Below are 26,783 nucleotides of genomic sequence, written 5' to 3'. Positions count from 1 at the left end.
AGCAGAACGAGCAGAACGAGCAGAACGAGCAGAACGAGCAGAACGAGCAGAACGAGCAGAACGAGCAGGAAGCAGGAGACTAGGGGAGTAAGAAATAGGAAATAAGAAGCAAAGAAAAAACAATAGGAAACAAGAAATAAGATATAAATGCAGAAACAAAAGGAAGCAAGAAACTAGAAGCAAGGAAACTAGGAAGTAAAGAATAGAAGCAGACAAGCAGACAAGCAGAAAAGCAATGACTGGGATGACAAATAAGAAACAAGAAAATGATAAGAATAAGAAAACTATCTAATAAGAATAAGAGACTATCTAATAAGAATAGGAGCTATCTGATAAGAATATAATAAGAAAGAAAGGATAAGCATAAGAAACTATCTAATAAGAATAGAGATAAGAATAAAAATCTATCTAACAAAGAAAGAGATGAAATCAAGAGTAATGAATAAGCAGAACAACGCTGAACAGGCAAAGCAAAGAATCAACACAAAACAAGCAAAGAAACGTTGGGCAGGGCAGGGAAAGGCAGTGCAGGGCAGGTAGGGGAGGCCAGGTAGGGAAGGACAAGGCTGAGCAGAGTAGGGCAGGGCAGGGTAGGGCAGGGCAGGGGAAGGCAGGGTAAAGGCAAGGCAGGAGAAGTGCTGGACAGGGAAGGGCAGGGCAAAGCAGGCAGGGGAGGGGACGGATGGGCAGGGCAAGGAGGGACAGGATGAGAAGGGGAAGAGACGGTAGGAGAGGTAGGGAAGGGGATGGTATAAGAAAGGCAGGGCAGGACAGGAGATGGGCAGGAGATGGGCAGGAGATGGGCAGGAGATGGGCAGGAGATGGGCACGGAGGGGAAGGGGACGGGCAGAGAGAGGAAGGGTAGGCAGGGAAAAGGCAGGGCAGAGGGGGCAAGGGGAAGGGTAGAGCAGGCAGGGAAACGGGAGTAAACGGTAGGGGAAGGGATGGACAGGGAAGAGCAGGGCAGAAGAATGTCGACGGGAAAGGTAGGCAGGGAAAAGGCAGGATAGAAGAAGGGCAGGGCAGGAGAAGGGTAAGGGGAAGGGCAGTAAAAGGGTATGAAATGGGCAAGGTAGAGCAGGGGAAGGGGAAGGGTAGGGAATGAGCAGGCAGGGGAAAGACGGGGGAGAGCAGGGTAGAGGAAGGATAGGGGAGGACGGCAGTAAAGGGCAGAAGAAGGCAAGGGAAAGGCGAGGCAGAGAAGGACAGGGCAGAGTAGGATAGGCAGGTAGGGGAGGGGAGGAACGGGCAGGGCAGGCAGAAGAGGGATAAAAAGGAAAGGAGGTGATAGGCAAAGGGCAGGGAAAGGATAGGAAAAGGGCAGAGGAGGGCAGGGGAAGGCAGGGGAAGGGAAGGGCAAGGCAGGGAAGGGAAGGGTAGGGGAGATGAGGGCAAATAGGAGAGAAAAGGGAAGGGAAGAGAGGAGCCGAGATAGACGGATGACGAGAAGAGATGGTAGGAGAGAGGGTAGAGAGAACAACGGGGTAGGTAAGGTAGGTCAGGGACAGGCGGGACAGAGTAGAGTAGGGAAAGGTGGGGAGATGAAGGTAGGCAGGAGAGCGAAGAGAAGAGAAGAGATGAGGTAGGATGGGAGGTCAGAGAAGGGAAAAGAAGGGCAGATGACGAGAGATGAGATAGTAGGGAAGAGGGCAGGCAGACGAGCAACGCAGAACAAACAGGAAAGCAGAGCAAGTAAAGCAGAACGAGCAGGACAGGCAGACGAAGTAAGAAAAGAAGTAAGCCAAACGGACGCAAAGAACGCTAGCAAAAGCAAGTAGAAAACAAGCACAAGAAGCAACGAGAATAGAACTATCTAAGGTAAGAATAGAAGGTAAAGATGTGAGGAAGAATAGGAAGAGTAGGAGGAGGAGAGGAGAGAAGAGGAAGTAGGAGCAAAGAGTAGAGAATAGGTGAAGAAGGGGGAGTTGTAAGAGGGATGGTTTTCCGAGAGACAAGCAGGGCTGGCAGTCCCTTTTTATAATCGTCCAAATGGCACCGAGACGAGGCAGAAAAAGCTTGCAAAAAGTCAGCGCTCGATATAATTAGAACGATTGAGTCAGGATGCGCAAAATGACTTCAGTGCAGGTCATCAGTCCAGTTTGGGCCGAACTGGAACGGTGGACGGCCTCAGAAGTCCCAAAAATAGATACGCGTTCCATGAGACGGACCACAGTATAGTTCCAAACGAAAACACATCCATCTGGGAGCCGTGGATAAGTAGGAAGGCGAAGTTCCAGGGTGTCGCCTTTTTTACACCAGGGCTACGTCGATCAAATTCGGCATCAAGTCAGCTCGACGAAGTATATCCCTATCCTAGATGTAGAGTAAGTCTTAGGCACACAATATGGAAACAGTAGAGCCAGAGGCAGCGGAATGTCTATTGCACATGCACTAAAATAAGATGTTTAAAAGTGTTTTTCGTAATTTTGTGAGCCACTAGAGGCGTAAAGCTATAACTCGATAAAATATGGTATAAACCTCGTCAGAAATACGTACTGAGGGAAAGATGCATGCCATCAGTGCCTATGACCGAACCACCACTGTAACTGCAAATGCTAGCAAGTCGGACGCGCATTTCCTCATGCCGGTCCATTCGGATTCGTTATCAACCATCGTCACAAAGACTTCCCATTATTCCGTAGCAAAGAAACAGATCCGCAATGAATACCTCGTAAATGGAGTTGCACACACAGGCTATATACCTTAGACGGTGTACTTGGCCTTGGCTCTCGTGCTGCCACTGTGTGCGCTGTCCGTGTGACCCGAGAACTCAACGGCATCAGCCTCCTTGAGACGAAGGACTTCCTTGAACCGCCGACCAATGTTCTCAAGGATCTCCTTGCCCTGTGCGGGTGTACGACCGTTCTTGTCTCCGGGGATACTCTTGCCAACAGTCCGGGTCCACAGACCAACACGGTAGAAGCCCTTGCGTACGTTCACAACAACACCCATAACCTCGTTGTCACCATCGTTCTCGAGAGTCTCGCCGATGGCGGCCAGTTGTGCGTGGAGCCACAGGTCGTCGATGGGCACGGAGCGCTTGTCCTTGAAAGAGTATGACCACTTGCCTCCGTGCTTGTTCTGGGGGTCTTCCCACTCGGGACGAACTCCCTTCTTGAAAAGATGGTAGTCGGCTTTGAGGCCCAACTCGGATGTCGGCGAAATGTTGTTCTATTGAAGCATTGGTTAGCCGGTGCGAGACTCCTCGGAGGACCCAAAAAGGAAAACACATACGTAGATACCCCAGAATTCCTCAACAGAGTTGAAAGTCACAACTTCCTTCAACAGATCGTTCCAGTTATCGCCCTATTGCGCAGGAGAGGTTAGTTGTCTGGCCAACTGCTATGTCTGATTCAGCAAGAATCCGTACCTTGCCGCTAGGGGGCTTGGTGAACCACAGAGTCCACTCGTGCATCAAAGGATGCTTCACAGTGAAGTTTTCGGGGTCGTGGAATACTGTGACAGAGTCTCCATTTGTCTTCTCGGTCTGTTCCTTCTGTTCGACGGCGGCAGCAACGGGGGCGGCGTTCTCGTCAGCCACGGGCGCGTGACCGTTCTCAGCAACAGCGGCCATTATGAAAGTTGATTGAGGAGGTGAGGGGAAAGTGAGGGTGGTTGAAGAGGATGCAACGGCGGGATTGTGGTGATGAGAGGGAAAGCGGTCGTGTCGGAGGGGAAGAGACAAAATAGCGCGGATGGCAAATTTTGTGTCGGAGAGTGAATCGCGGAAGGCGCAGCTGGGAAGGGTTGACGGGCTCAGAGTAGGAGCGGGAAGTGGCGCGCTCGGTTCACGGAAAGTTGAGTCGTCTGCTCCAGGCAGAATCACGGCGAGAGAAGTCGTGATAGAAGGGGATTTCTTGAGGCGACGACAGAAAATCACAACCTGAAGTTTTGATGGTTTGGAGAAAGCCGCATTTGGGGACACGATTGGAACTTTACCCTTTTGGGCCACGCCGCTTTGCAGTGCTTTCATAGGCTAACCGCTGCCCAACCCCAGCCCTAATCGCCGGGAATGTCATCTTGTCGACATCATGGTATTATTTTTAGATTATTTTTTCTATATATATGATGTGGATTAATCTCAAAGTCTACTCATTGATGCTGTCTTGTTACAAGGTCGAGATTTATTCAGGTCAAATTTAAGAGCTCATAGTAGTGCTACAGCCGGTTACTTACAGTACTACTTTTCAAGTAAGTTGAAATATATAAAACCGTCCGCGGTCTAGTAGCCAGGTCGCTAAAAACAACAATCCAAACCACACAACTATCAGCGAGTACTAGTTCCGTAGTAGTAATTTGTCTTCTTATAAGGCACTAAACAACATAATGCTACTTATTAATCTCAAACTAATCTATGTAACACGCGCAGAAAAACCTGTAGGTATAATAATCGAATGAAAAACAATTGGACCAGACAACATATAGTAATCTATGGACAGCATAGGGATATCTGCAAAGTGTCTACAACAGATGGGGTATTGATAATCAAAGTCACTTCTCACCGCTGTTAATCAGGCTCAACAAGCAGTTCCAGCCTAGTGATGTCAGTATCATTCGATATTAATAGAAGGCTGGGATATACTTACCCAACGCGACTAGGTTGACAAAAAGCACACGGTACTCAAGTGGCACGATAGCAAAGTTGACTCCTTGAACGAGAGGCCAGATTGCAAGGTTCGCTTTGAAGCTGGGAACAAAACCATTACGCCACTTCTCGATGGGATCGGTGCCTTCCATGATGGCCATGGAAGACAGGAAACAAGTCAGGTGTGCGGGAGTAAAGACACATTGATCCGCGACGACACGGGCAAGGAGTGTAGTTTTGGCGCTGTTCAGGACGACGTGACGCTGGAGGACACCGTACCAGGTGGTGGCAGCGGGTCCGAAGATCGCTGTTACATGTTAGCTTGCCCACTTGCATTGTATGAAGGCTCCCAGGACTTGTAAGGGCAGAAAGGGGACCTCAGAATGATAAGGGATTATATAGTAGCTTACCTCCACCATAAAGAGCCATGCGCCCCGTTCTTGCCATGTCGTGCTTATCAAATCCCTTACGATCGACTAATTGTTGGGCTAGAACATCTCCACTACCAAACAACAGCTAGTCCGCATGGGAAATAGAGGTCAGCGCAAACTGATGTTACGGCGGCGTTGAGATCAAATAATAGGAAGTACGAGAGTAAATGAATGGATAGCTTGTAGGAAGAAGGAAGCTCTTACAGCACTCGTCACACTAGCAGTGAGGATAGGTTGCTTGGCCAACCTCGCCTGATACCTGTGCCTGATCAGCAATGGAAATATTGATCATCAGGATGGACAAAACATACCAACGCAACATTATCAAAGAATAGGATATGACTATATATTAAGTAAAACTAATTAATGCGATTGACTGCGAACGGATATGATGATCCCAGTGCCCCAGATTTGTAAATAGTTGGAGAAGAGCAGAAGAGGACCCAAAGGGGAGCTATGATAACTTCAAATAATTGGATCAGAACCCCAGACCACCGATAAGAGCATCAGCGGGAAGTTGAAATGGAAAGAATAAAGCAAAATCATTGGAAGATAACGGCTCCCAATGGGGTATAATCCACTTGTCACATGATGATACGGGATGGGGGGTCCCAATCGGGTTACCTAATCGGGAGGGCACCTTAGGGCACAGGGCTGCGGGCTCGCTTAGCGCACCCGCCAGCGAAATTTCCCAGGTGCCAAAACAAGTTGTGGATAGCGAGAAGAAAGTCAACCTCGACGTCGACAACCCCAACGACACCTCCCGTCCGTTACCTCTCCCCCCCGACTTTCTCAATCGCCATATATATCCAACATGGCTGACGCTCCCCGTGGACGTGGAGGATTCGGCTCTCGCGGTGACCGTGGTGGTGACCGTGGCCGTGGCCGTGGTCGCCGTGGTCGTCGCGGTGGTGCCAAGGAGCAGGAGAAGGAATGGCAGCCCGTCACCAAGCTCGGCCGTCTCGTCAAGGCTGGCAAGATCACCAGCATGGAGCAGATCTACCTGCACTCCCTGCCCGTGAAGGAGTACCAGATTGTGGACTTCTTCCTCCCCAAGCTGAAGGATGAGGTCATGAAGGTACGAACCGATCGCCCGATTACCGAATTGTCGACAAGGAAGATCTACGATTGTGCGCGGGAAATAGGATTGAATGCGCCGGTGGAATTTTTACGTGGATCGGAATTGCAGACATGATGGGGTCAAAAAGGATATATCAAAAAAGTGGGAGGTGCTGACGGTTGGAAAATTTAGATCAAACCCGTCCAGAAGCAGACCCGTGCCGGTCAGCGTACCCGCTTCAAGGCCGTCGTTGTCATCGGTGACTCCGAGGGTCACATCGGTCTCGGTATCAAGACCTCCAAGGAAGTCGCTACCGCTATCCGTGCCGCCATCACCATCGCCAAGCTCAGCGTTCTCCCCGTCCGTAGAGGTTACTGGGGTACCAACCTTGGTGAGCCTCACTCTCTGCCCGTCAAGCAGAGCGCCAAGTGTGGTTCCGTCTCCGTCAGAGTATGTCGCGACTCATTCCCGATATTCGATCTCGCTTCTCAGTCCGGCCATTATGCTAACCCGGTTATAGCTTATCCCCGCTCCCCGTGGTACCGGTCTCGTTGCCTCCCCCGCTGTCAAGCGTCTGCTCCAGCTTGCCGGTGTCCAGGATGCCTACACCTGCTCTTCCGGTTCCACCAAGACCCTCGAGAACACCCTCAAGGCTACTTTCCTTGCCGTCGTCAACACCTACGGCTTCCTCACCCCCAACCTCTGGAAGGAGACTAAGCTCATCCGCAGCCCTCTGGAGGAGTTCGGTGATGTCCTGCGTCAGGGCAAGAAGTACTAGGATAGTGCTATGATGGGAATAACCTTGCATGATTGTTTTTGAATCGAACTATTTTCCTACGGGTTTTCAAAAGTCTCTTCGGTTGTAGGATCGGCAGTACCGGCAAATCCTGACCTTTCGCGCTATGCTACGCTATATACGGTATTCATGGATGTAATGAACACGGGAACAGTGAACAAGGAAAAAACAACGTGATGTCGATCCAAGCTCTCTTTCGGCAAGCCGACGGTACTTGAAAGTGGGTGGCTGACGGGTTCCTGCATTGCAATGCCTGCACACGGTCCGGATATAGTAGGATGGGCTAGGCCTTCAATCAGGGATCCCTGCGACGTAGTGCTCGATTTGATGAACAGTGGCTGCTCTCTAGACCTTCCCATATTTCCAAATTCCTCGTAATGACGTAGTTGCCAATCTCAACTTTTGCTGGTCTATCAGGCAATGTAGTGGAGAAGTTGTGCCTGGATGTGTTCCAGATTCCGCATATGGCTCCGCCTAAACCCACTGCTTCTTATCTGCCACGGCCCCCAGCCATCAACAATGTCGACGGCATCCAGCCGACATTCCCCGTACCTGGTCGTTTTATGCACCCGAGTCGGTCGCAACTTATGCAATCACAATAAGTTGATTTTCATTCGCTTGATGCTGTCGAATAAAACAAAAGCAGATTACAGAACCCGTGGCGCATGATCCACCTCCCGTGCGTCCCGCAACCATGCCTTCAGCTGCCGATCGAAGATAGTGCGAGATCCATCGAGTTACTGGATCGATGGACAAGTCACGATCCTTTTGCCCTTGTTGGTACCACCATCAATCAACCACCTTCGGGCTGGTATCCCTTTCTCCTTCACTTCCCCTTCATATCTCTCTAAGCGCCGGGGAGTATTACGGACCACTCATTTAAATAAACTCTAAGCCAGTGCGACTCAAGTTAGCACATGTCAGCTGCGCCGCGCCGCTGACAGCCTGGCACTTATCAAAGGGGGAAACAATAATCCGACAGAATTTGAGGGAATCAGCGGTCGCTGAGCCGATGCTTATTTATTATTTCAAGGATTCCTTCGTTCCTGCAAAGTAAAGTTCTCCTGACGCGAGTACCCGCCCGAGCTTGGGCTTCCCAGTGCGATGATCGCGTACACCCTAGTCTTAGGCTTCATAGGCCTGCTGGTTTTTAATTACATCTGGAACCTCGCCAAGAATATTCGCAAAGCACAGCGCTCCAAGCTTCCTTATGTTGTGCCCCCGTATAATGTCAGCATCATATTTATGATCTTGTTCGGCTGGCTTCTCCCGTTGCTTGCAGAATATTGTCTTCCCCAATGGGTTGGGGATATCCTGTACGATAATGTCGGCACCTATCGCTGGATGGTTAGGGATCGCCAAGTGAAAAGGTACGGGAAGCTTTACATGCTAGTCAATTCTGGCGGCGTTTTCTTGAGTGTCGCGGATGCTTCTGTGGTCTCTCAGATCGTCAACGCACGACAGGACTTTCCGAAGCCAGTCAGGCTATATAGTGGGTCTCCCTGACAATTGTCATTGTGCAACTTCGAATGCTAATGCTATCATAGGCATCCTGGATATGTATGGACCTAATGTTGTCACGGTGAGTTCATCTGTTCGAAAGTATTGAGTGAGGTCCTGGACTGACCTGTCTAGTGTGAGGACAAAGAATGGTCTCACCACCGTCGATACACAGCAACAACGTTCCATGAGAAGAATAACGCCCTGGTATGGAAGGAGTCTATTCAACAAACGCAGGATATGATCGAGCAATGGGCGGAAGCTTCTCCGCTAGATTCAACTCGTGGACCGGGATTCACGGCGGAATGTACTAGAGACGACATCCACAAGCTTACTCTGAATGTGTTGTCTGGCGCTGGATTTGGAGTAAAAGCGCCCTTTAAGCCACTACCCCAGGACTCGCTCAAGAACAAGGAGGACATTTTCAGGGACAGTCCCACCCCACCAGCAGGTTTCGACTTCACGTTCGGAGCAGTAGTGGCTTACATGAATGTGAACATCCCCACCATGGCGCTGGCGAACAATATGTTACCTAAGTGGATCCCGAGAGTGTTGGTTCCATTCTTCAAGCAGGACTTCGCAGCTCACCGAGATCTAGACAAGTATCTACAGAGATTGATTACTACCACAGAGTCCAGATTAAGCGGACAAGAAAGCCCCTCGAATCTTATTGAAGGCATGTTAATCTCCAGGAAGCCTGGAGACAGCAAGGACGCAGGTCTTTCCGACCGAGAAATCATCAGCAACATGCATTTATTTACCATTGCTGGGCATGAAACGACAGCAACAACTCTGAGGTTTGCTTTTGTACTGCTTGCCCTGCATCAAAATGTACAAGATTGGGTATATAACGGCATATCCGAGGCTGTCAAAGATGAACCGCCGAGTATTGGGGACTGGAACTATGACGAAGTTTTCCCCAAGCTTGTCACCCCTCTTTGCGTGATGGTGCGCCGAGTTCCCTTTCTGTATAGCTGGTGACAAGCTAACTGCAATTTAGCTCGAAACGATGCGTCTCTACCCTCCGGTTATCACCGTACCAAAATGTACAGGGGACACCCCGAGCGTCATCCACTACGACGGTAAAGACTACGTTTTGGAACCCGATATCGACATCAACTTGAACCTGGGCAGCCTTCACTATTCTGAAGAATACTGGGGGGACGATGTCACTCTCTATCGACCGCAGAGGTGGGATGCGCGCAATAAGGACAGTTTCTTGGCCGGAAATGACGATTTACCTGGACTTGCTGGCCCTGGGTTGGAATATCCGACTATCCATAAGCCAGTTAGAGGTGCCTATATTCCATTCAGCGACGGGTTCCGCGCTTGCTTGGGGAAGAAGTTCTCGCAGGTCGAATTCGTCGCTGCGCTTACGACAGTCCTCCAACAGTACAGGATTGAGTTGGCCGACAGCAGTGAGAAGGGCAGACTGAACGCTGAAAGAGTATTGAATAAAAGCACCGCGATTATTACCCTGGCTATGAGGGAGGAAGTACCGCTGATTTTCCAAAGGAGATGAGTTCTTGGAGAAGCTGATGCGTGATGGCGGATTGGCTGGCATAAAGCAGGATGACACTAATGAATGCCCAAATAGCCAAAACAAAGCCAGACAGAGTAGGATGTATATAAAGAATGTAGCAACTGACAATGGAGTAACCACAAACTCAGTGCTCGGTGAAAGTCTTTGTGATGTAGGTGCTTTGTTAATCTTCTATATGGAGCTGGTGTGTTTGAGGCGGGTTTGTCTCTCCGGCACCAAAGAAAGGCTGTTTACTTCTGCACACACGCCGAGATACTCCACTCTTAGCATCAGTGAATGGCTTCCTGGCTGCAGCAATATGTGTTCGTCCGCTTCTCACCGTTGCTTTCTCACTTTCCCTACTTTCACCACTCCTCACCTGATCTTGCTCGGCGCTTCTCGGCGCAGCAACCATCTGTTCAACTGAGGTCTTCTCCATCACATCTCCACTGCTGGTGGACACCAACAGACCCACGATGGAGAACTACCCTGACCACTGGAAGGCTACTCTCCTCGGAGAGGAGTTCTGGAAAGACGCTGAAGCTTACAACCAGCCCATTCACGACCGTATCGAAGCAGGTGAGTATTGAACCTCCCCTCTTCTCTCTGTCTACAGTCTCCATCCCCTCACCATCTAACTAATACTCTTTCTAGATCAAGACAAGCCTCTGCACGAAAGATTCCCATTCAACCAAGAACATGAGCAAAACTCCCATGCCCCTGCTGCCAGCAGCGCCAACCCAGACAAACGCAGAAGCCGTCGGTTCAGTATGAACGATGCGGCGTTCACTGGCACTCCCCTAGCAACAGCTCGTGTCGCTGAACTCTCCAGACGCCCTCGTTCGCAATCTCGCACGCGCTCCCAATCCCAAGTCCGAGGATCCAGCGTCACGTCCAGCCGTTCGAGCTCGCTCATCCGCTCCGCCCTGTACAGAATGGCTAACTTGATGCGGGAGGAGTCTGAAGATGAGACCGAGGTGGGATCAGTCCAGCTCCTATCTGCAGATGAAGCCACCCCGGAGAAGCCTCTCTTAGAGTTCCGCGGCGGCGAGACCTGGGAGCGTCTTACTGATGACCGTCAGTCGCTCGGACTTGACTTGTTCTGGCCTCAGGAATTGGACAATAAGGAGAACATCAGTGACATTGACAATAAAACCGACAGCAAAACCGAGCCGGCGCTCATCATGCTTGATCTTGAGCAGATGTCTCCTCTTTGTCTATTCCGCAATCTCCGCAGTCTGAAGATCATCGGCATGATGCAGTCATACCAGAAATATATCTGGCAGGCCGCCTGGTTGAACATTGACCTTGAGGAACTGGAGCTTGGCATGGCCTTGCATCCCCGTATCCGCAAGAGCAAGACTGGCGATTGGCCCTTCATTAAGGGAGGTTGGAAGCTCAGCAAGGCTCACTATGCGGAACCAGTTTACTTGTAAGAATCCTAGTCACCTCTCGTCTCTCTTAGTTACTAACAGCAGACCCATCACCAGCGGTGACGGCACCGGCGCACTCGACCACAACCTGGGCGAAGCCGAATACCTCGACAAGATGGTCATCGAGAAGGCCAAAGTGCGTGCCATGTCTGTGGGCCGCACTCGCCAGAAGCTCTCCATCCGCACACTGACTCTCTTTGGATTCATCGTCGACGCGGACCCGTTCCTGCATTGGTTTGACGCCAAGAGACTGCAGAGAATCCATTTCAAGGACTACTGCGTGGACGCCGGCTTCTGGCTCTGCAAGCCCATGAAGAAGGTGGAGGTGGATTTTCCGCGCCAGATGCAGGAAAAGGTGAGTACTGCCAGACGGGTCAATTTGTCGTCTGAGCTGAAGGTTATTGAATTGAAGGGTGGTAAGAAGATCAGTGAGAAGAAGTATACCGGTCCGGAGTCGCTTAGTGAGTTTACCTTAATCTTTTCTGGTTTGGTGTGTGGCTGATTGGTTGACGGTTTGCAGAATAGTGACCTGATTGACGGCCCGGTACTTACTCGAGACCTCGATGGAAGATGAATCATGATTGAGATGATATTCGATTAATGATCCAGATTGATGTTCTTTATGTTCATGACTTATAAGTTTCTGAATGGCTTGCCATTCTAGCGACAAGCATCACCACTATATGGGATGCGATTATTACCAGCCAACGAGTAATGTGTCAAAAAATGTATTAGGATTAGCCTAGGGAGAGATAATATGATAATATATAATCCTCCAATTGCCCTGTCCTTCTGCACAAAGAGAATACTAGTCCTCGAGTGATCTATTGCCAACATTATGTACCAGTGGAGATTGAAGTCACCGTAGGGATAGGATAGGCTGATGAAATCCAATTTGCCACCGTGCTTACTAAGACAGCACCGGTGGCTCAGTGGTAGAGCGTCGCACTCGTAATTGGTGGTATGCGAAGGTCGTGGGTTCAATCCCCATCCGGTGCAGATCTCTGTTTTGTTTTGTTTTGCTGATAGCATATACAATCATTTCTTTCCTTTGGCTCTTAATACATACTTGGATTACACTGATTTTTATGCTCTTTATTTAGGGAGGGCATGGTTGGATCTCTACTCATTGGAGATCACGAACTTCCATACTAGTTAAACATGTATGCAGGGTCCTTTGACCAAACCAGTAACTAGTCATTCTATAAAAGTAGCGTAATATGGTGTTTATACGGTATTGAAGCAAGAATGAATACTACTTACTATACGTAAGTAATACGACTGAAAATACCTACAACTTGGGCGCTCCTTCCTGCCTCGTACTTGGTTACTTCCTACCATCACCCAGAGCTGTGGCCCGAGACTTCCTTCTACCTGACGCTTGTAACAAGTTCGCGGTCTTCTGATCATCTCTTGCCTCGCGAAACACTCTTCTGCATCAAATGTCTGCCAACACGCTAAACAAGATATCAATTTGATATATCGTGTCAATCTGGAGAGAAAACAGGAGAGCATTTCCCATTATTATTCAAATGGTGATGGCTTCTCCAAGTGGCGAAAGGTATCGAACACACTTGCCATTCATGACCTCTTCTTCCCTGCTTCGCTTCTCAGAACCTGCTAGCTAACTTGAAAAACAGGCTGGCTTTTTGGTTATCGATTACAACGCATTTTGGACTGTATCAATAATACTGATCCCGCTCACGGGCCTGAGATTGACATAACAACCCATGCGTCTTCTCCTTCATTCCCACTCACGACTATGGATCAACCAAGATCCATCACAGCTTTTACTTATATGGATGAAGTTACATACAGAAATGTCCTTTTATGCGGCAATATCATCATCGAAGAGGAACCTTCTCCGTCATACACGGAACGCAAACCAGACTACGAGTTATCGTCTACATTGAAAGTACCTACAGAAGCCGAACACCCTCTGAAACATGCATACTTGAATAGGAATCGTTCTGTCGGTCTGGCTGCATTAATGTTTTCTATACCCTTCTTTTTTTCACTACTTCAATCACTGAATGACTCACTTGATTGTCGGAGTTGAAGTTCGACGTATCAATGGAATGGAAACCCGGGCAGAGAGCACACATATAGCTCTCATGGGTTTGAGCATTTATCCCCTTAAATGCGGTTGATTCCACTGATTGGTATGGGAAAATACAACTTGCATTTATGTACACTGATCAATGGTGTCACTCTTGCGAATCGGTAAGTTCATCAGTTGCTAATCGCTCATCGCACAATTTGTAACGCTCTTGCAGGTAACCGGCGAGCAACTCCCCGGAGCACCTTGAGGTGCGAGGGACAGTGCTACGATCCCTCAGTATACCAGACCCCGACATCGTCGTTGGCTATAATTGGAAATCGATACGTGGAAATCATAAACTTGCTTTCGATGAGTTGCCAGACAGTCTCAAGTTCGCGTTCCCCATAGTCGTGGATGGACATTTTGCTTTTCCCTTCTCTTCGGTCGAGATGAGAATCGACGCAAAGCAAGGCCCTCTCCGGAACCTCCACTTGGCCGCCTTAATGCTCGGAGGTCTGCGATACTTCTACCAAAAGGCCTACGGAAAAAACGACGGAGCCGACAAGTTCGACGGGAAGGTACGAGTACTTATGGCTACGATCAGTCGCAGCGATGTGAACGTATTCGGACACTGGACGAACAGCGACCTAGGAGATCCGAACGTTACTCACGAGCACTTTCTTATTAAAAAGTGGCACTTCGAAGAAATGGAAGAGTTATATGTGGCACGACATGGTTTAGAGACACTCTGCAAGTGGATTGCTCCTGGCTTGCGAGAATTGGCCAAGGCTTGATGTGATATTTCCATTTTTATGCTGGGCACTTGGATTAGATATTTGTCTGCTCTCCCTCTTCCCCCCTCCCTCTATCTGTGGGATGTGCGTTGTGTTTTTAGAACTTAGATGGGACATCAATAATAGTCAATCATTCGCTGAGAGGTGCCCTTGCCAAGTACATAGCATGTTTAGGAAGGAGAATTATCCGCGCAAAACGAAAATCTGTCTCAACTATGATATGATATTAGCAAACAATACCCAATAACAGACGACTCGAACTACACCTACATGATAAGATGTTGACCTCTTAATCGCTCTGTAGAAGGCCTTCGATGTTTGTGTTCCACCGGAACAAGCGATCTAGGAGCTGCATTTCTTCATAATACGAGTAATAACCATAGAAACATGGCGTTTCTTGCATCTAAGCATGGCTTCTGCAAATGATGGAGCTACTAATGAACGCTTGTCCAGTCTGGGAAGACGATGACTGTGCTAGACTGTACATCACACAGTCTACCTTAAAGCAATCAAAGCTCTCAACTCGAAATATCGTAGATGTTCGAACAAGCATCAATTATTGATTTGAAAGAGCAGAGACAAGGCTCCCCCTTGCTTCATCAATTTAGTTAACCCCCAGATTCACCCAATCCGCCACATACTCACCCGACAGGGAGAGAATTCACATATAGCCTTTACTGCGGCGTTGAATTTGCAGGGATATTTGGAATATAATATGGAATTGTATAGGGCTAGCTGGGAATTAGTTTCAATTACCTGTGCTCTATTACCTACCACTCGTCCTCATTCATATCCAACCGCTGTAGGATTCACGGCACATTCCGTAGATTTCACTGCATCTTCCCGTCTTCCATGGATATAAAAGGACGGAAGTTTCCATACCAGACATTTCCTCCCTCCTACATTCTTCTCTATCTTTCTTATAATTATCATCAAGAAGAAAATCTTTATATTACTGGCCATCAAGACCACTGAGATGTCTTCTATACCGAGCAATTATGACATCTACTACGATGGCCACCTGTTGTATGCTATGACGCACGATCGTTATAGAAACTACAGACTGTACTATACATTCTCATCGAGATAATATCTCTACATGTCGATTTGAAAGCCAGTTGTTTCAAACAATCAGACTCACTGTGGACATAGGTCGACCTAACAGCTCCACGACAACCACGAGATAATCAAAAAATTATCAGCCGAGCGGCTTACGAACCGCGCCTCTTGAATATAGTTGCTATCAATTACTTCCGCCCACGGACAATGTTCCTTTGTCGTGGCATGGCACGAGAGTCTCACATGGAACTGCTGGGACAACGGAATGCGCTGGGCCCTACAGACGGCACTACTCCGCACCGGCCTCACCCTTCATATGTTCTAGAAGCCCTGTTGGGCATGCGAGTCGAACGGAACCCACATTTGTATGTGCATGGCGATACCTGATGCTGATTTCCCTGCACCCAATCGAGCCAATCGAGGAAGTGCCCTTGAATATGCACCCAATGATCCATTATTGTTGCCTTGCCAAGCCATGCTGACGAAGAATCCAGCTATCAGGGAGGTAACATGCCGTCTAGCAATTGCATCCCTCCAGAGAGTGGTGTCAGACACTACGACAGCCGAGAATTGCTCTTTCTATTCGAAGAGAGCTCGAAACTTTGATGGGCTGGGCGGTAAATACAACATCTTAGTACAACTTTATCGAACCTGGGATCGGGTTCCATGAAGGCTAATGGCGACTTCAGCAATATATCGGCGAGTGCAGACAGTCTCGCCAGGAAGTATAAGGTGACTGGCAAGACTATCTGCAGACAGAGACTGAGAGCACTGGAAAAAGCTATTCAAGACACAGGGGATTAAATCTGGGGTCTACGAAGACCATAGAAACTAAGCGATGCGAACTAATCCTAAGAACATGCAGCTTGGGTCCTCAACAAAGTCTTAAGTCCAACTCTTTCCGTCCAGTACTCTGGTTACATTTAAATTCTTGCCCTACTTCTACCAGTACTATGTTCAACACTATACTGAGTGATATACCCGTTGCTGCATACTCTTTTACCACCGTGACCATCATTACGACTAGCAATTTCTCAGGCACGGCATTATGCCGGTATCTACTGTCCATACCGCAACACGGAAACAAACAGTATAATTGACACCCAAATATTGAACCCAAACTTGTCTTTTGCCACGAAATAAACAATCGTGTACTGAAGATCAATGGACATGCTGAAACCGTTCGACCCAGTGGATGAAACAACCGGCAATCATATTGGCAGCGGTTAGTGACCCCAACAGAAGTTTGGAATTGGTTCCCCAAACCTTTGCGGAACCCTAGTCAACAGCAACACCAAATTTCAACTTGAATACATCTTCGAATACTCCTTGTTTAGAGACTGCATACGACACACTCCATCTAATGCACCAGATGTGCATCTCTCCCTACTATACCATTGGACAGATATTCAATGAATTCTGCCAGCCCAGGTGCCGAAGATTGGGCCATTTCTCTATCTTCCAACCATGCAGAGATGTTGTTACGAATGCAACTTATACAAAAAATCGTACGGATTAGGCTGTGTGTCCGATACATGCTACCATTTCGGCCTACGTACAGAAGCCTTACCGACGTCCCTCTTATATAGAATATTCGGCTCTGTGAGCCCTGAAACTGCATGGCAAGCATTGGGAAAGGATCCTATCTTAAGTTTCCCTTGTGCTTGGGACAGATAACAAAGATACGACGCGACGACACTTCAACGTGTTGAAAAAGTTCCAGAAATCTTCGATTATATCAATAATGAGAGTGCCACAGCAATGCTTGGCTATAAATGGAATTTGATACGTGGAAATTATAGACTTGCTTTCAATATCTTGCCAGACAGTCAGAACAAAGAACCATCAAATCGAATTGGGCGTTGATGAAAGCCGTCACTTGCTGTGGATCTGTCTGACAGTTTCGAAGTCGTTGTCGCCGCATATGACTTCTGGTGTGGACCGCCATCGTTCGCGGCGAGACCGTGACTTTGACTAACGTTTTGGCGGCCCCGACTACAAGGGGTCCTTTTGTTCGCGGACCGCCCCCGCCTCCCGCGGGCACTCCCAGGTAGGGCCACCGAACGGCTGTTGGAGGGCTCCCGGGTTTCTGGGGAGCTTTAGCGTCTTTCTGGACCTCAGAACAGATCAAGGCCTGGAAGGAAGAGGTATTAGGTCCAGACGGGGTGGAGACCTGTTCTAAGCTCATGTGCTTGGTCAATCTAGCCCATATGTTATGGGAAATACAACAGTCTCCTTGTGAGTGTTTCCTTTGGCTTTACAGAAACCCGCAGTCTCTGATCATATGGTTTTTTCTGATACTGACCTCTACTTACAGTAAACCCTCTCTGCTGCAAGCTCGGTGTCACTGTGATTGGGGTTACATCGATACCATCAGTTTCTTACTCCATTGAAGACCAGGTGCTACAAGCATTTAAGATTGAGTCTACCCACGTACTCGGCCCGTTTACGGCTGCCAACTGCGACATTGACAAGGATACCGAAACATGGGAATCAATTTGCTGTTCAAACTCCACTAGGAAATACAAGCGGGAGTTCCAATAACCTCCCGCAGGGTCTATGAAGCGGACTAGCGGCGTGCCGTCGGCCATTTCTTCCACGTCCTCTTGACGTACCAAACTGAGCGAAGTCGCAAATGAGAGACGGCAGGGCTTCATTCCGAATCCAGTCTCCGCATGTTCCTTTGACTGACATGCACAACGTCTCAGCTACACAGTAGCTAGGAAGGGATGCCAGCAGACAAATATCCACCTACCCAATGGACATCTCGCTCAGCACTTGAGCTTACTCTGTTTACCACATCGCGGTAGTCCAAACGATGCTCTTTGGACAGTTGTTGAACCGTCATTGACATTCGAGGAAGGTACATCGTTGGCATAGCATGCCAAACAACACGAACGCAGAGTTGACCTCTATAATACGCAAGATATGCTGACTCTATACAACCAGGTCGCCGGAGATACTTGGGCCGTGACGATCAAGGCATGGAAAGAATGTGCTTTGATGCTTGATGTGCCGTGGCCTATTGACTGAGCCCGAAGGATCCCAACAGCATCAATATCAGCAGGCTCTTAGCAAGTCTCTATTATTTCACGTGCGAGAAACCAGGCACGCATACCCGTTATGCGGTTTTTTTTTTCTTCTTTCAATGGACCAGCTCATTGGCACTGGTGGCCGAGGAGGAAGAGGGCGAGGACGCATCGTAGGTATCAAAGCTAATAGTCATTGTTATTATAGGCTGTACAAGTTATCAAGGGAACTATGTATGCAGCGCAAGAGAAATGTTTGTCGCGCCTGCAGGCGCCGTGGTCACTCCGCCCAAGAATGTTTTCTCGTTAGAGGGCTAGAGGCCATTTGGAATCTCAGTATATCCGTCTAGAATGGGGCCAGGAAATTCAATCATGAATGTTACTGGGCCCCTGTCCGCGTTCTCTCTCTTATGGACAGACCGGAATTCTTTAAGGCAGTCAGAGCCAAAGTCATTGCTGGTCTTGTTGGTGTTCTCTACTCGGTTTATCGCAACCATCCTCAATAAATCGGGCAGCTTCATCATATATCTTTTTTGGGTATCAGCATCCAGAAGGCCTTGGAAATCCATCAGATGTGCATTCTGTGTCAGAATACACTGGGCTTGGGACCCGGCGGAAAACAGCAGGAGGATTTGGTCGCCTACTGCGATGCGATATATACTAAAACTCATTGTGAAGCAAATGAACATGTCTCCAACAAGAAGCGACCGTTTATAGCGGATCATTGCTCCTGGTCATTAGTGAAGAAGCTCAATATGGAGAGAACTCTCCCATTCGACACGCTCTTGCTAAGTACTTGAGACTTGCAGTGGCATGATGAACGCAATATACCAAAATGCGAGTCTTTTCCTGCGAGATTGATTGTGGTCCTCCACCTATAAACACACATGGCAGTTCTGAAATTGGCCCGGGGCATTCAAGCCATTTTATACCACACAGATGACGGAAACATCGGGCTGTTTAATGGGCTGCCTGAGAACACACTGCGCCATTTGGATACATGATCCGCGACAATTCCTATTACTGCGAAGGCCGCTTTGCGAACGAATTCAGTTAATTAACTGACAATTAACACGGCAATCAATACATCGACATTCAAAAGCGAGCTGGAGATTGCCTGGGACTCGTTCCATACAGCATTAAGTCAACGGCAACCATCGTCTCCTGTGATTGACAATCTCATCCTCGACGACCGATAGGCCGTGATATTGCAGAACTCCTGCAACTATCTGTCCTTTCCGGATGTACACGAAGTGGCGATGTTATTAATATCCTCGTCTGCGGAAGAGATACAATAGCCACAGTCGGCTTTACAATACGATTTTCCAAGCACGGCGTGTGATCTGCCTTCAAGGAGTATAGCATTTGATCCCCACCTATCTCCAGAAAGCAAACCTCGAACAGAGCAAGAACAATTTAGTAAAGACGCTAGACAGATCAGGAACAACCAGAAAGCAAAGCGAGGACTAGGATTTCTAACCGAACAAGGGCAGATGCTAATTTGGGGTATTATTCGACCCGTCCGAGGGGACTTCGCCAAGTCCAGCCTCGCCAAAGGTATGAAACTGCTAGGAGTACATGACTCTACCGCCAAGTCCTTGACAGTTTCGGGAGTCATCCACGGGCCGATCCCTATGAACAGGCGTTTGCACACTAAAAGGTTCTTAGGTGCTTCTGGCACTCCTCCTAACCGACACTGCAAGTGGTTATAAATGCTTTCGCTGGGATCGGCACTGGGTTCTGTCCCAGATGTCGTCAGAAAAGAGTCACCATATCTAGCTTAGCCCCTGCAGTTGTCATCCCTGATAGGAAGATAGAACTTATACGGGTGGCAGGTTCCTCATATACAGATAGATTGAATTTTTACTGCCCAGCACCATAAGAATCATACATACCCTCTGCCCCGGGATACACAAAGGACAGGGCTCGCAGAAAATCCAAATCCCCGTCATACACATGACAGCCAACGGCGGAAGAATACAATCGAGACATTGATGAACCGCCATAACGCCGTTGTCGGCTGCACCACGAGAGCAAACCTGACAGTCATGGACCTGCAGATATCATCTCTATATTACGACCGATCAGTGAGCACAGGAAGTGACTACCAAGCTCATCTTCCGGGCCACATAGGGCCTGGCTAGTATGCCAACATCGCTTAGGGCAGGTGGTTGAAATGGTGCAACAATACGCAAGGACTGTCGGTGGTCGTTCCTCATATTCCAAAGGCTCTGGACAATTTCAATACTACTCCCGTAGTAGTAAGTCCGGGGACAGAAGGGTATATTCCTGGAATAGCAGAGCTCGTGGCATGGGTGATTCCTCGGTTCTGCACCGGCCTCTACATGTCTATTTTGTCGCTCTCCTAGGAACTACACTGGTGAATCGTCTGCTACGCGTCTTTTTCTTGTCCTGTCTCTTCCACTACGTCTGCCGCGACGCTTCCCGCGGTGTTGTCTAACAGCTTTCCTGTTGCCTCGTCATGCCTGGCGATCACGTTCGACGTTATCGAGTACAAGCGTTGTCCAACCATTATAAATCTCCCAGTCAGGGTTATAGTGGCTGTCGGGTCGCGAGCGGCGCTGGATAGCGCTGCTGTGTCTTGGTCCCGCGATCGATACTTGGCCTAATCAAATACCCAGTCCAGTCCGGAACTCGACACAACTACGCGAGGCTATCCTCGTGACTTGGCTTGGTCGGCTTCTACCTCGCAACCAGATGTCCGGAATATCTATTAAGGGGATGTCAACCCCCAGATATTTCTTTCAGATAGGGACCTGTTGGAGGAAATGACAGCGAAGAATGAGGCGGCCACAGAAATAACAGCTATCAGCTTTGGACTAAATCTGGAACAGTGTCTTTCGGAGGATCCGGAACCTCCATCTTGGAATATAGAAGGCAAGTCAACCTCCACCGTGCTTGGACAATGATTGACAGCGAACTGAACTGGAAATTCTTTTCCCAAAGCGTGATCAGGGTGGACTCCACTTTCGTGGAGGAGATTTCACACCTGATGCCTTCCGCTGGCCGCTGGAATAACTGTATCCAACAGATCCCAGAATATGATGAGATAATATAGGATTAAGAGTCGTCAGTTCTCCGAAGAACTTGCCGGGACGAGATGCAAGGAGAATCCTTAGCAATCTCTCGCATGCCTCGTTTCAGAGGAACGAATCCCATCCAAACGACGGAAATAGGCTGTGGGTATTGCGATTGATCCCCGAGAACCTTCAAAATGGCGGTTACAGCGGAAAGGATGTGACAGTTGTCACACCTTACATGGCACAGGTTGTTGGATATCGTCATGCTCTCTTCGCAAGAGGAGGCGGTCTTTGGGAGCGGAGATACCTAAAGTTGCGACTACGGATTCAAGCCAAGGCAAGGAGTCGAAAGTCATTATAAATGACTGGGTGATCACTTCCGCAAATGCTTTTTCGGACATGGGATTTACCATCGACAGCAACCGTGAAAACGTTGGTATGAGCAGAATGACAGAAGTCATGCTCAATATCCTTCCTGCGCGCGTGGGATCCGACGCAAAGAGCATGCCTCACGATCCGCAGACTGATCACTTGGGTGATAGGGTGAACTCGGAAGTTCCATATCCATGCCCATTTGTTCAGTGGTACTCGAGTGATCGAGAAGTGCATAATTACATGATCTTAGTGAGGCTGCTAAGCGGCTGCTTGATGAGGAGCTTGATGACATGGACCTGTCTGATGAAGATTTTGAGGCGCTGCAAGGCGAAGCCAAGGGCACTTCCGCCAACACACAGACTAACGCCCCATTTTGGCTAGACGATGCGTTGACGCCGCAGCAAGTGGCCTTGCTTGCAATTGTAAGTGTCGAGTATTCCGTTCAGCGCTAGCCCCATATACTAATGTACTATAGGTCCGACAGAAGAGGGAATCTTCAAAGCATTCAGCTTTGCAGGAAAAGAAAACTGCGTGCGTTCAGGGAGCTGGATTTACTAAAGACGTGGCATGGCTACTGACATACGCACTACCAATAGCAGTGCGATACATAAGATCGACTTCGCTGGGCCTTTGAACATATGATCTGCCAAAAGAGACCGTTACGGCTGTACGGGGAGAAGACTGTGTCTTACAGATAATTATCCAGCACATTGGACAGGCTATGGGGAAGGGGGTGTCGTTCGCTCCCGGTTGATCGATGCAAATTTGGCGACTTCAAATCGTCCATGTATCCCAAAGGGTATCGCAAGGTACCCGATATCAGGGTACCTCAACGCACAAGGTATGCGTCCAATGCCCTGTCTTCATGGTGGAGCACCCGAAAGACAATCATACATGCCCAAAACTGCATATTGTGAATGTGTCCTAGATGGTGGTTCACTCTGTGAGACTGGAACCCTTCTATGATCTCTGCCACTACAAGGGCCTGGAGAAATGGACTAGCGGCATGGTCTGTTGTTCAAAGGACCTGGGATAACGAGTAGCATCTGGTACCAGAAGACTGGAATCCTCCGACAAAGGACGAGCAGATTGTCTTTCTTTCGACATACGCGATGGCTTTGTACATAGGCCACAGGGTGGTGAAAAGGGCTAGGCCCTGTCAGCCATCTGGAATCGGAACATCTATGTTCTGACCTGTCTGGTTCTGGACCTTGACCTGGAGATATTTATAAAAAAAATAGAAATCTTTAGAATAATAAAGAAATTTACTAAAGTTATAAAGAAAAATTTTCAGAAGAATTATTTATAAGAAAAATTAATTTATTTATAAATTAGATAATTCTTTCTCTAATAAATTTAACTTCTTTATTAATTATTATATTTTATATAATTCTTTCAGCTTCTTAACCTGTTATAATTTTAAATTTATTTTTTTTTAAAATATTTATCAGATAATAGACCAGCAATATATAATAATTATAATAAATTAATAGATATTTCTAGTTATTATAAAAATATTATTTAAGCTAATATTATTAACTAATTAATTAAATATATTAAAAAATTAATAATCTAGAATATAAAAATATAATATATTATTTTTTAATAAAATATAATAATAGATAATAAAATTAAAGCTAGTTTTAAATAAATTAAATAATTTATTAATATCTGATTTCTATCTTTTTAAATATTTATTATAATATTTTTATTTATATTAATATTAATATTAGTATTAATACCAGTTTAAGATTCAGCTAATATAAAAAAACTAAAATTATTAATATTTATAAGTTTTAATAAAAAGAATAAAAATAAATTTTTAAATTAATTTAATAATATATAAGTAAAGATTAAAATTAATTAATAATTTATTAATATACCAGCTAAATAGATCTGGTATATATTTATATTTTTAAATAAAAAAATTAAAATAAAGATTAATTTATAAATAAAAATTAATTATAAAACTCTAGTTTTTTTAATTATAATTTTAATTAATTATTTTAAATAAATCTATAAGAATCCAGCTTAATAAAAAAAAATTATTAATAAATTATTTATTTTCAAGCAGAAAAATTAAATAATTAATAATTTTTTAATAAAAATTAATAGCCTGTTAATTAAGATTGAAAAATATAATTAAAAAAATTTAAATAAAAAAAATTTTTTATACCAAGCTCTAAATAATAATATTTATTAATAAATAATAAATATTAAACAGAAACTAGATTTTAAAAATTTTTATTAATAAATTAAATAAATAACTAATAAATTTATAAAAATAAACTAATTCTTAAAAAAATAATTAAAATATTTAAATATTTAGATAAATAATATTTTTAAAAAAATAATTATAAATAATATTATAAATTAAAAATTTATAGCAGCAAGTATAAGACCTGTTTAATAAATTTAATAAATATTAAAAAAAATATTAATTAAATATTATAAGATAAAACTTTATTTATACTACAGATTTTTAGAATATTATATTATTAAATATTTTTATTTACTATTATAATATCTCCAAGATTTAAAAAATAAAATTTATTAAATTTTATTTAAAAATAATCTAGCCAGTAAAACCAGCCAGATATTAAAGAATTTAATTATTTAATAATTTTTAATTTTAAAAAAAATATAATTTTCCTAGATTATTACCTGGAGAGGTATATACTAATTAATTATAATTATAAAAAATTTAAAAAAAAGATTTAAAAATTTAAAGATTATTATATCTTTTTTATATTAGAATTAATTAATAAAATTTATTTTATAAATATCTTAATTAATACTGGCTGTATATCTTATAGAATAATTAATTAAAATTTTATAAATAAAAATAAACTGGAGTATATTCTTATTAAATTTTAAAATATTAAAAAATTTAAAAAAAAGAAAGCCTGTATAACTAAATTAATAAAAATATTATTAAATATAAATAAAAATTTATAGAAATATATATACTTTTATATCCTGCTATATATATATAAATATAATATTATATTAAGATTTCCGTGGATAAAGTACCAGAATATAATATTTTAAACTAAGAATTTTATATTTTATATCTAAAGTATAGAGGTGGAAATATAATATAAATAAAAATAAAATTATTTTTTAATATTATTTTTAATTTTTACCAACACATAGTACACTTAAAAAAATTAAAAAAAAAAAAACTTAATAAAACTGTTTATAATAAGCTTAATAAATATTAATAAAACTCTTTATAAATTTAACTAATTAAAAAATTTTATAAAAATAGAAAATAAGCTACCAGGCTCCTACTATAAATATTTAAATATTTTTAATAAAATAATAATAAATATTTTATTATTTTATTACCCGGGGATGGACCATGCTATAAAAATAATTAAAAATATTAAAAAAAAAAAAAATTTCTTAGAATTCTCTTTATTAAATAAATTAACTAGAACTTTTAATATTATAAAAAATCCTGATTAATCTTCTAAAAAAAGAATTTATAAAAATTAATAATTTTCTAGTAGTTATATTTATATTATTTATTTTAAAATCTAATAATAATTTATATTTTTATACAGATTACTAAATATTTAATTAAATAATAATAAAGGACTAGTATCTTTTATTATTTATTTAAGAAATTTTTTAATATATTTTAAAGATTTATTATTATACTAAGCTGGATATTATTTAGATCTTTTATTATATTTAAATTAAAGAAGAAGATAAATAAAAAATTATATTTTATATTTATTTTAAATTATTTAAATAATTAATAGTCTTGTTCAGACTTATTAATTATTTAAATATATTTTAATAATATATTAATTAAATTTTATAAGAATTTCTTAATAAATTCTGTTTTATTTATATTAATAATATTCTTATTTTTATAAATAAAAGTCTGATTATATATTATATTTAAGTATAATAAATATTAGAATATTTATAAGATATAGATCTCTAAATAAATATTAATAAATATAAATTTAAAATAACTACTATAAAATACCTAGAATTTATTATTAAAGTAAGAAAAAAAATTTATATAAATTTTATTAAAATCTAGATTATACAGGACTAAAAAATACTAAAAACTATTTATAATATTAGAATTTTTTTAGAATTTACTAATTTCTATTAGTAGTTTTTTAAGGACTGGAAAATCTATTTAAAATCTTTAATATAATTTATTAAAAAAAATATTAAGTTCAGCTGGACACCAGAAATCTAAAAAATATTTAAAATATTTAAAAGAATTTTTATTATTATTTTTATCCTCATGTATTAGGATCTTGAATAAAAAATATTAATAAAAATTAATTTTTTTAAATAATATATAAAAAAAATATTATTTTAATAAAATAATTAAGAAATTTTTTATCTAGTAATATACTTCTTAAAAAAAAATCTATTTATAAAATATAATTATTAAATTTATAATAAAAAATTATTAGTAATTATTTAAGTCCTGTAAAAATAAAAACTAGAATTTATTATATTTTTTTATTTTAAAATTCTTAATAATTATTAAAATTTAAAATATTTTATAATCTAATAATAGCTTACAAAATAATAAATATATTAGATTTAATTTTTAAATTATTTTAATTTTATAATTAATTATTATCCAGAAATAATAAATATCTAATCAGATATTTTATCTTAAAGATTCTAAAATATGCTTAAGAAAAAAAATAAATATATTATAAATTAAAAAATCTAATTATTTTATTCTGTATCTGAAGAAAAGCTTATTTATATAATATTTATTAATAAAATCTTTAATAAAGAAATCTCTGCCAGTTTAAAACCTAGAAAATTAATATTAAATAATTTATAAAAATAAATAGAACAGGCTGATAAAAATTTAAAAAAATATTATAAAATAATAATTAAAAATAAATTTAAATTCTTTAAACAGTTAAAATTAAAAATCTTTATTATAAAATATTAACTAAATATAAACTAATATTTATTTTTTTAAAAATAAGTTTAAATTTCTAATTCAGAGTCCTTATAAATTTAAATTATTTAAAAAGTCTATAATAGTATAATTACTAAATATTTTAAATAAAATTAAATTTATAAAATAATTATTTATTATTACTACTAGCTAGATATAA

The 26,783-nt window shown here is 43.2% G+C and overlaps 8 protein-coding genes and 1 non-coding gene across 9 annotated transcripts; 6 read left to right on the top strand and 3 right to left on the bottom strand.

The window, feature by feature from the left end:
* Positions 1 to 2,419: 2,419 nt before the first annotated feature.
* Positions 2,420 to 3,857, bottom strand: BO79DRAFT_191730 (eukaryotic translation initiation factor 4E). Its single transcript, XM_025680846.1, has 3 exons — positions 3,371 to 3,857; positions 3,235 to 3,306; positions 2,420 to 3,171 (listed from the first exon to the last, which is right to left on the bottom strand). The coding sequence occupies exons 1-3, from the start codon at positions 3,572 to 3,574 to the stop codon at positions 2,704 to 2,706; spliced, it is 744 nt and encodes a 247-aa protein (XP_025541752.1). The 5' UTR covers positions 3,575 to 3,857; the 3' UTR covers positions 2,420 to 2,703.
* A 634-nt stretch (positions 3,858 to 4,491) lies between these two features.
* BO79DRAFT_286326 (Mpv17/PMP22 family protein) lies at positions 4,492 to 5,338 on the bottom strand (the record flags this gene model as incomplete). Its single annotated transcript, XM_025688458.1, has 5 exons — positions 4,492 to 4,535; positions 4,587 to 4,892; positions 4,996 to 5,101; positions 5,221 to 5,275; positions 5,328 to 5,338. The coding sequence occupies 5 exons, from the start codon at positions 5,336 to 5,338 to the stop codon at positions 4,492 to 4,494; spliced, it is 522 nt and encodes a 173-aa protein (XP_025541751.1).
* Positions 5,339 to 5,733: 395 nt separating this feature from the next.
* BO79DRAFT_208222 (40S ribosomal protein uS5) lies at positions 5,734 to 7,225 on the top strand. The gene is made up of 3 exons (XM_025682347.1): positions 5,734 to 6,094; positions 6,269 to 6,526; positions 6,597 to 7,225. The coding sequence occupies exons 1-3, from the start codon at positions 5,831 to 5,833 to the stop codon at positions 6,852 to 6,854; spliced, it is 780 nt and encodes a 259-aa protein (XP_025541750.1). The 5' UTR covers positions 5,734 to 5,830; the 3' UTR covers positions 6,855 to 7,225.
* A 687-nt stretch (positions 7,226 to 7,912) lies between these two features.
* Positions 7,913 to 10,021, top strand: BO79DRAFT_169977 (cytochrome P450). The gene is made up of 4 exons (XM_025679515.1): positions 7,913 to 8,364; positions 8,420 to 8,454; positions 8,508 to 9,320; positions 9,373 to 10,021. Exons 1-4 carry the CDS (start codon positions 7,977 to 7,979, stop codon positions 9,892 to 9,894), a joined length of 1,758 nt encoding a protein of 585 aa, XP_025541749.1. The 5' UTR covers positions 7,913 to 7,976; the 3' UTR covers positions 9,895 to 10,021.
* A 349-nt stretch (positions 10,022 to 10,370) lies between these two features.
* On the top strand, positions 10,371 to 12,041 carry BO79DRAFT_281143 (uncharacterized protein; the record flags this gene model as incomplete). Its single annotated transcript, XM_025688131.1, has 4 exons — positions 10,371 to 10,473; positions 10,549 to 11,326; positions 11,385 to 11,817; positions 11,848 to 12,041. 4 exons carry the CDS (start codon positions 10,371 to 10,373, stop codon positions 11,899 to 11,901), a joined length of 1,368 nt encoding a protein of 455 aa, XP_025541748.1. The 3' UTR covers positions 11,902 to 12,041.
* Positions 12,042 to 12,245: 204 nt separating this feature from the next.
* On the top strand, positions 12,246 to 12,326 carry BO79DRAFT_t79. The gene has a single exon. It is a non-coding gene; the product is annotated as a tRNA-Thr (tRNA).
* A 1,202-nt stretch (positions 12,327 to 13,528) lies between these two features.
* On the top strand, positions 13,529 to 14,162 carry BO79DRAFT_215910 (uncharacterized protein; the record flags this gene model as incomplete). Its single annotated transcript, XM_025683294.1, has 3 exons — positions 13,529 to 13,550; positions 13,604 to 13,637; positions 13,667 to 14,162. 3 exons carry the CDS (start codon positions 13,529 to 13,531, stop codon positions 14,160 to 14,162), a joined length of 552 nt encoding a protein of 183 aa, XP_025541747.1.
* A 2,869-nt stretch (positions 14,163 to 17,031) lies between these two features.
* BO79DRAFT_215908 (uncharacterized protein) lies at positions 17,032 to 18,090 on the bottom strand (the record flags this gene model as incomplete). Its single annotated transcript, XM_025683293.1, has 4 exons — positions 17,032 to 17,412; positions 17,537 to 17,568; positions 17,659 to 17,902; positions 17,977 to 18,090. 4 exons carry the CDS (start codon positions 18,088 to 18,090, stop codon positions 17,032 to 17,034), a joined length of 771 nt encoding a protein of 256 aa, XP_025541746.1.
* Positions 18,091 to 21,624: 3,534 nt separating this feature from the next.
* On the top strand, positions 21,625 to 22,224 carry BO79DRAFT_142629 (uncharacterized protein; the record flags this gene model as incomplete). Its single annotated transcript, XM_025678287.1, has 2 exons — positions 21,625 to 21,883; positions 22,142 to 22,224. Coding segments are annotated over 2 exons (342 nt in total), but the record flags the coding sequence as incomplete, so codon positions are not given.
* Positions 22,225 to 26,783: the final 4,559 nt, after the last annotated feature.

The sequence above is a fragment of the Aspergillus costaricaensis genome (assembly GCF_003184835.1).
Source record: "Aspergillus costaricaensis CBS 115574 unplaced genomic scaffold BO79scaffold_9, whole genome shotgun sequence".
In the NCBI taxonomy this organism is placed as follows: domain Eukaryota; kingdom Fungi; phylum Ascomycota; class Eurotiomycetes; order Eurotiales; family Aspergillaceae; genus Aspergillus; species Aspergillus costaricensis.
The sequence above is the reverse complement of the archived record's forward strand: the minus strand, read 5'-3'. Positions and strand labels throughout refer to the sequence as shown.

Coding starts and splice junctions, on each gene's coding strand:
- BO79DRAFT_191730 (XM_025680846.1), bottom strand. CDS start 3,574: ATGGCCGCTGTTGCTGAGAACGGTCACGCGCCCGTGGCTGACGAGAAC. Junction 3,307..3,370: donor CCAAGCCCCCTAGCGGCAAG/GTACGGATTCTT, acceptor CCTGCGCAATAG/GGCGATAACTGGAACGATCT. Junction 3,172..3,234: donor AGGAATTCTGGGGTATCTAC/GTATGTGTTTTC, acceptor ATGCTTCAATAG/AACAACATTTCGCCGACATC.
- BO79DRAFT_208222 (XM_025682347.1), top strand. CDS start 5,831: ATGGCTGACGCTCCCCGTGGACGTGGAGGATTCGGCTCTCGCGGTGAC. Junction 6,095..6,268: donor TGAAGGATGAGGTCATGAAG/GTACGAACCGAT, acceptor TGGAAAATTTAG/ATCAAACCCGTCCAGAAGCA. Junction 6,527..6,596: donor GTGGTTCCGTCTCCGTCAGA/GTATGTCGCGAC, acceptor ACCCGGTTATAG/CTTATCCCCGCTCCCCGTGG.
- BO79DRAFT_169977 (XM_025679515.1), top strand. CDS start 7,977: ATGATCGCGTACACCCTAGTCTTAGGCTTCATAGGCCTGCTGGTTTTT. Junction 8,365..8,419: donor GAAGCCAGTCAGGCTATATA/GTGGGTCTCCCT, acceptor ATGCTATCATAG/GCATCCTGGATATGTATGGA. Junction 8,455..8,507: donor ATGGACCTAATGTTGTCACG/GTGAGTTCATCT, acceptor TGACCTGTCTAG/TGTGAGGACAAAGAATGGTC.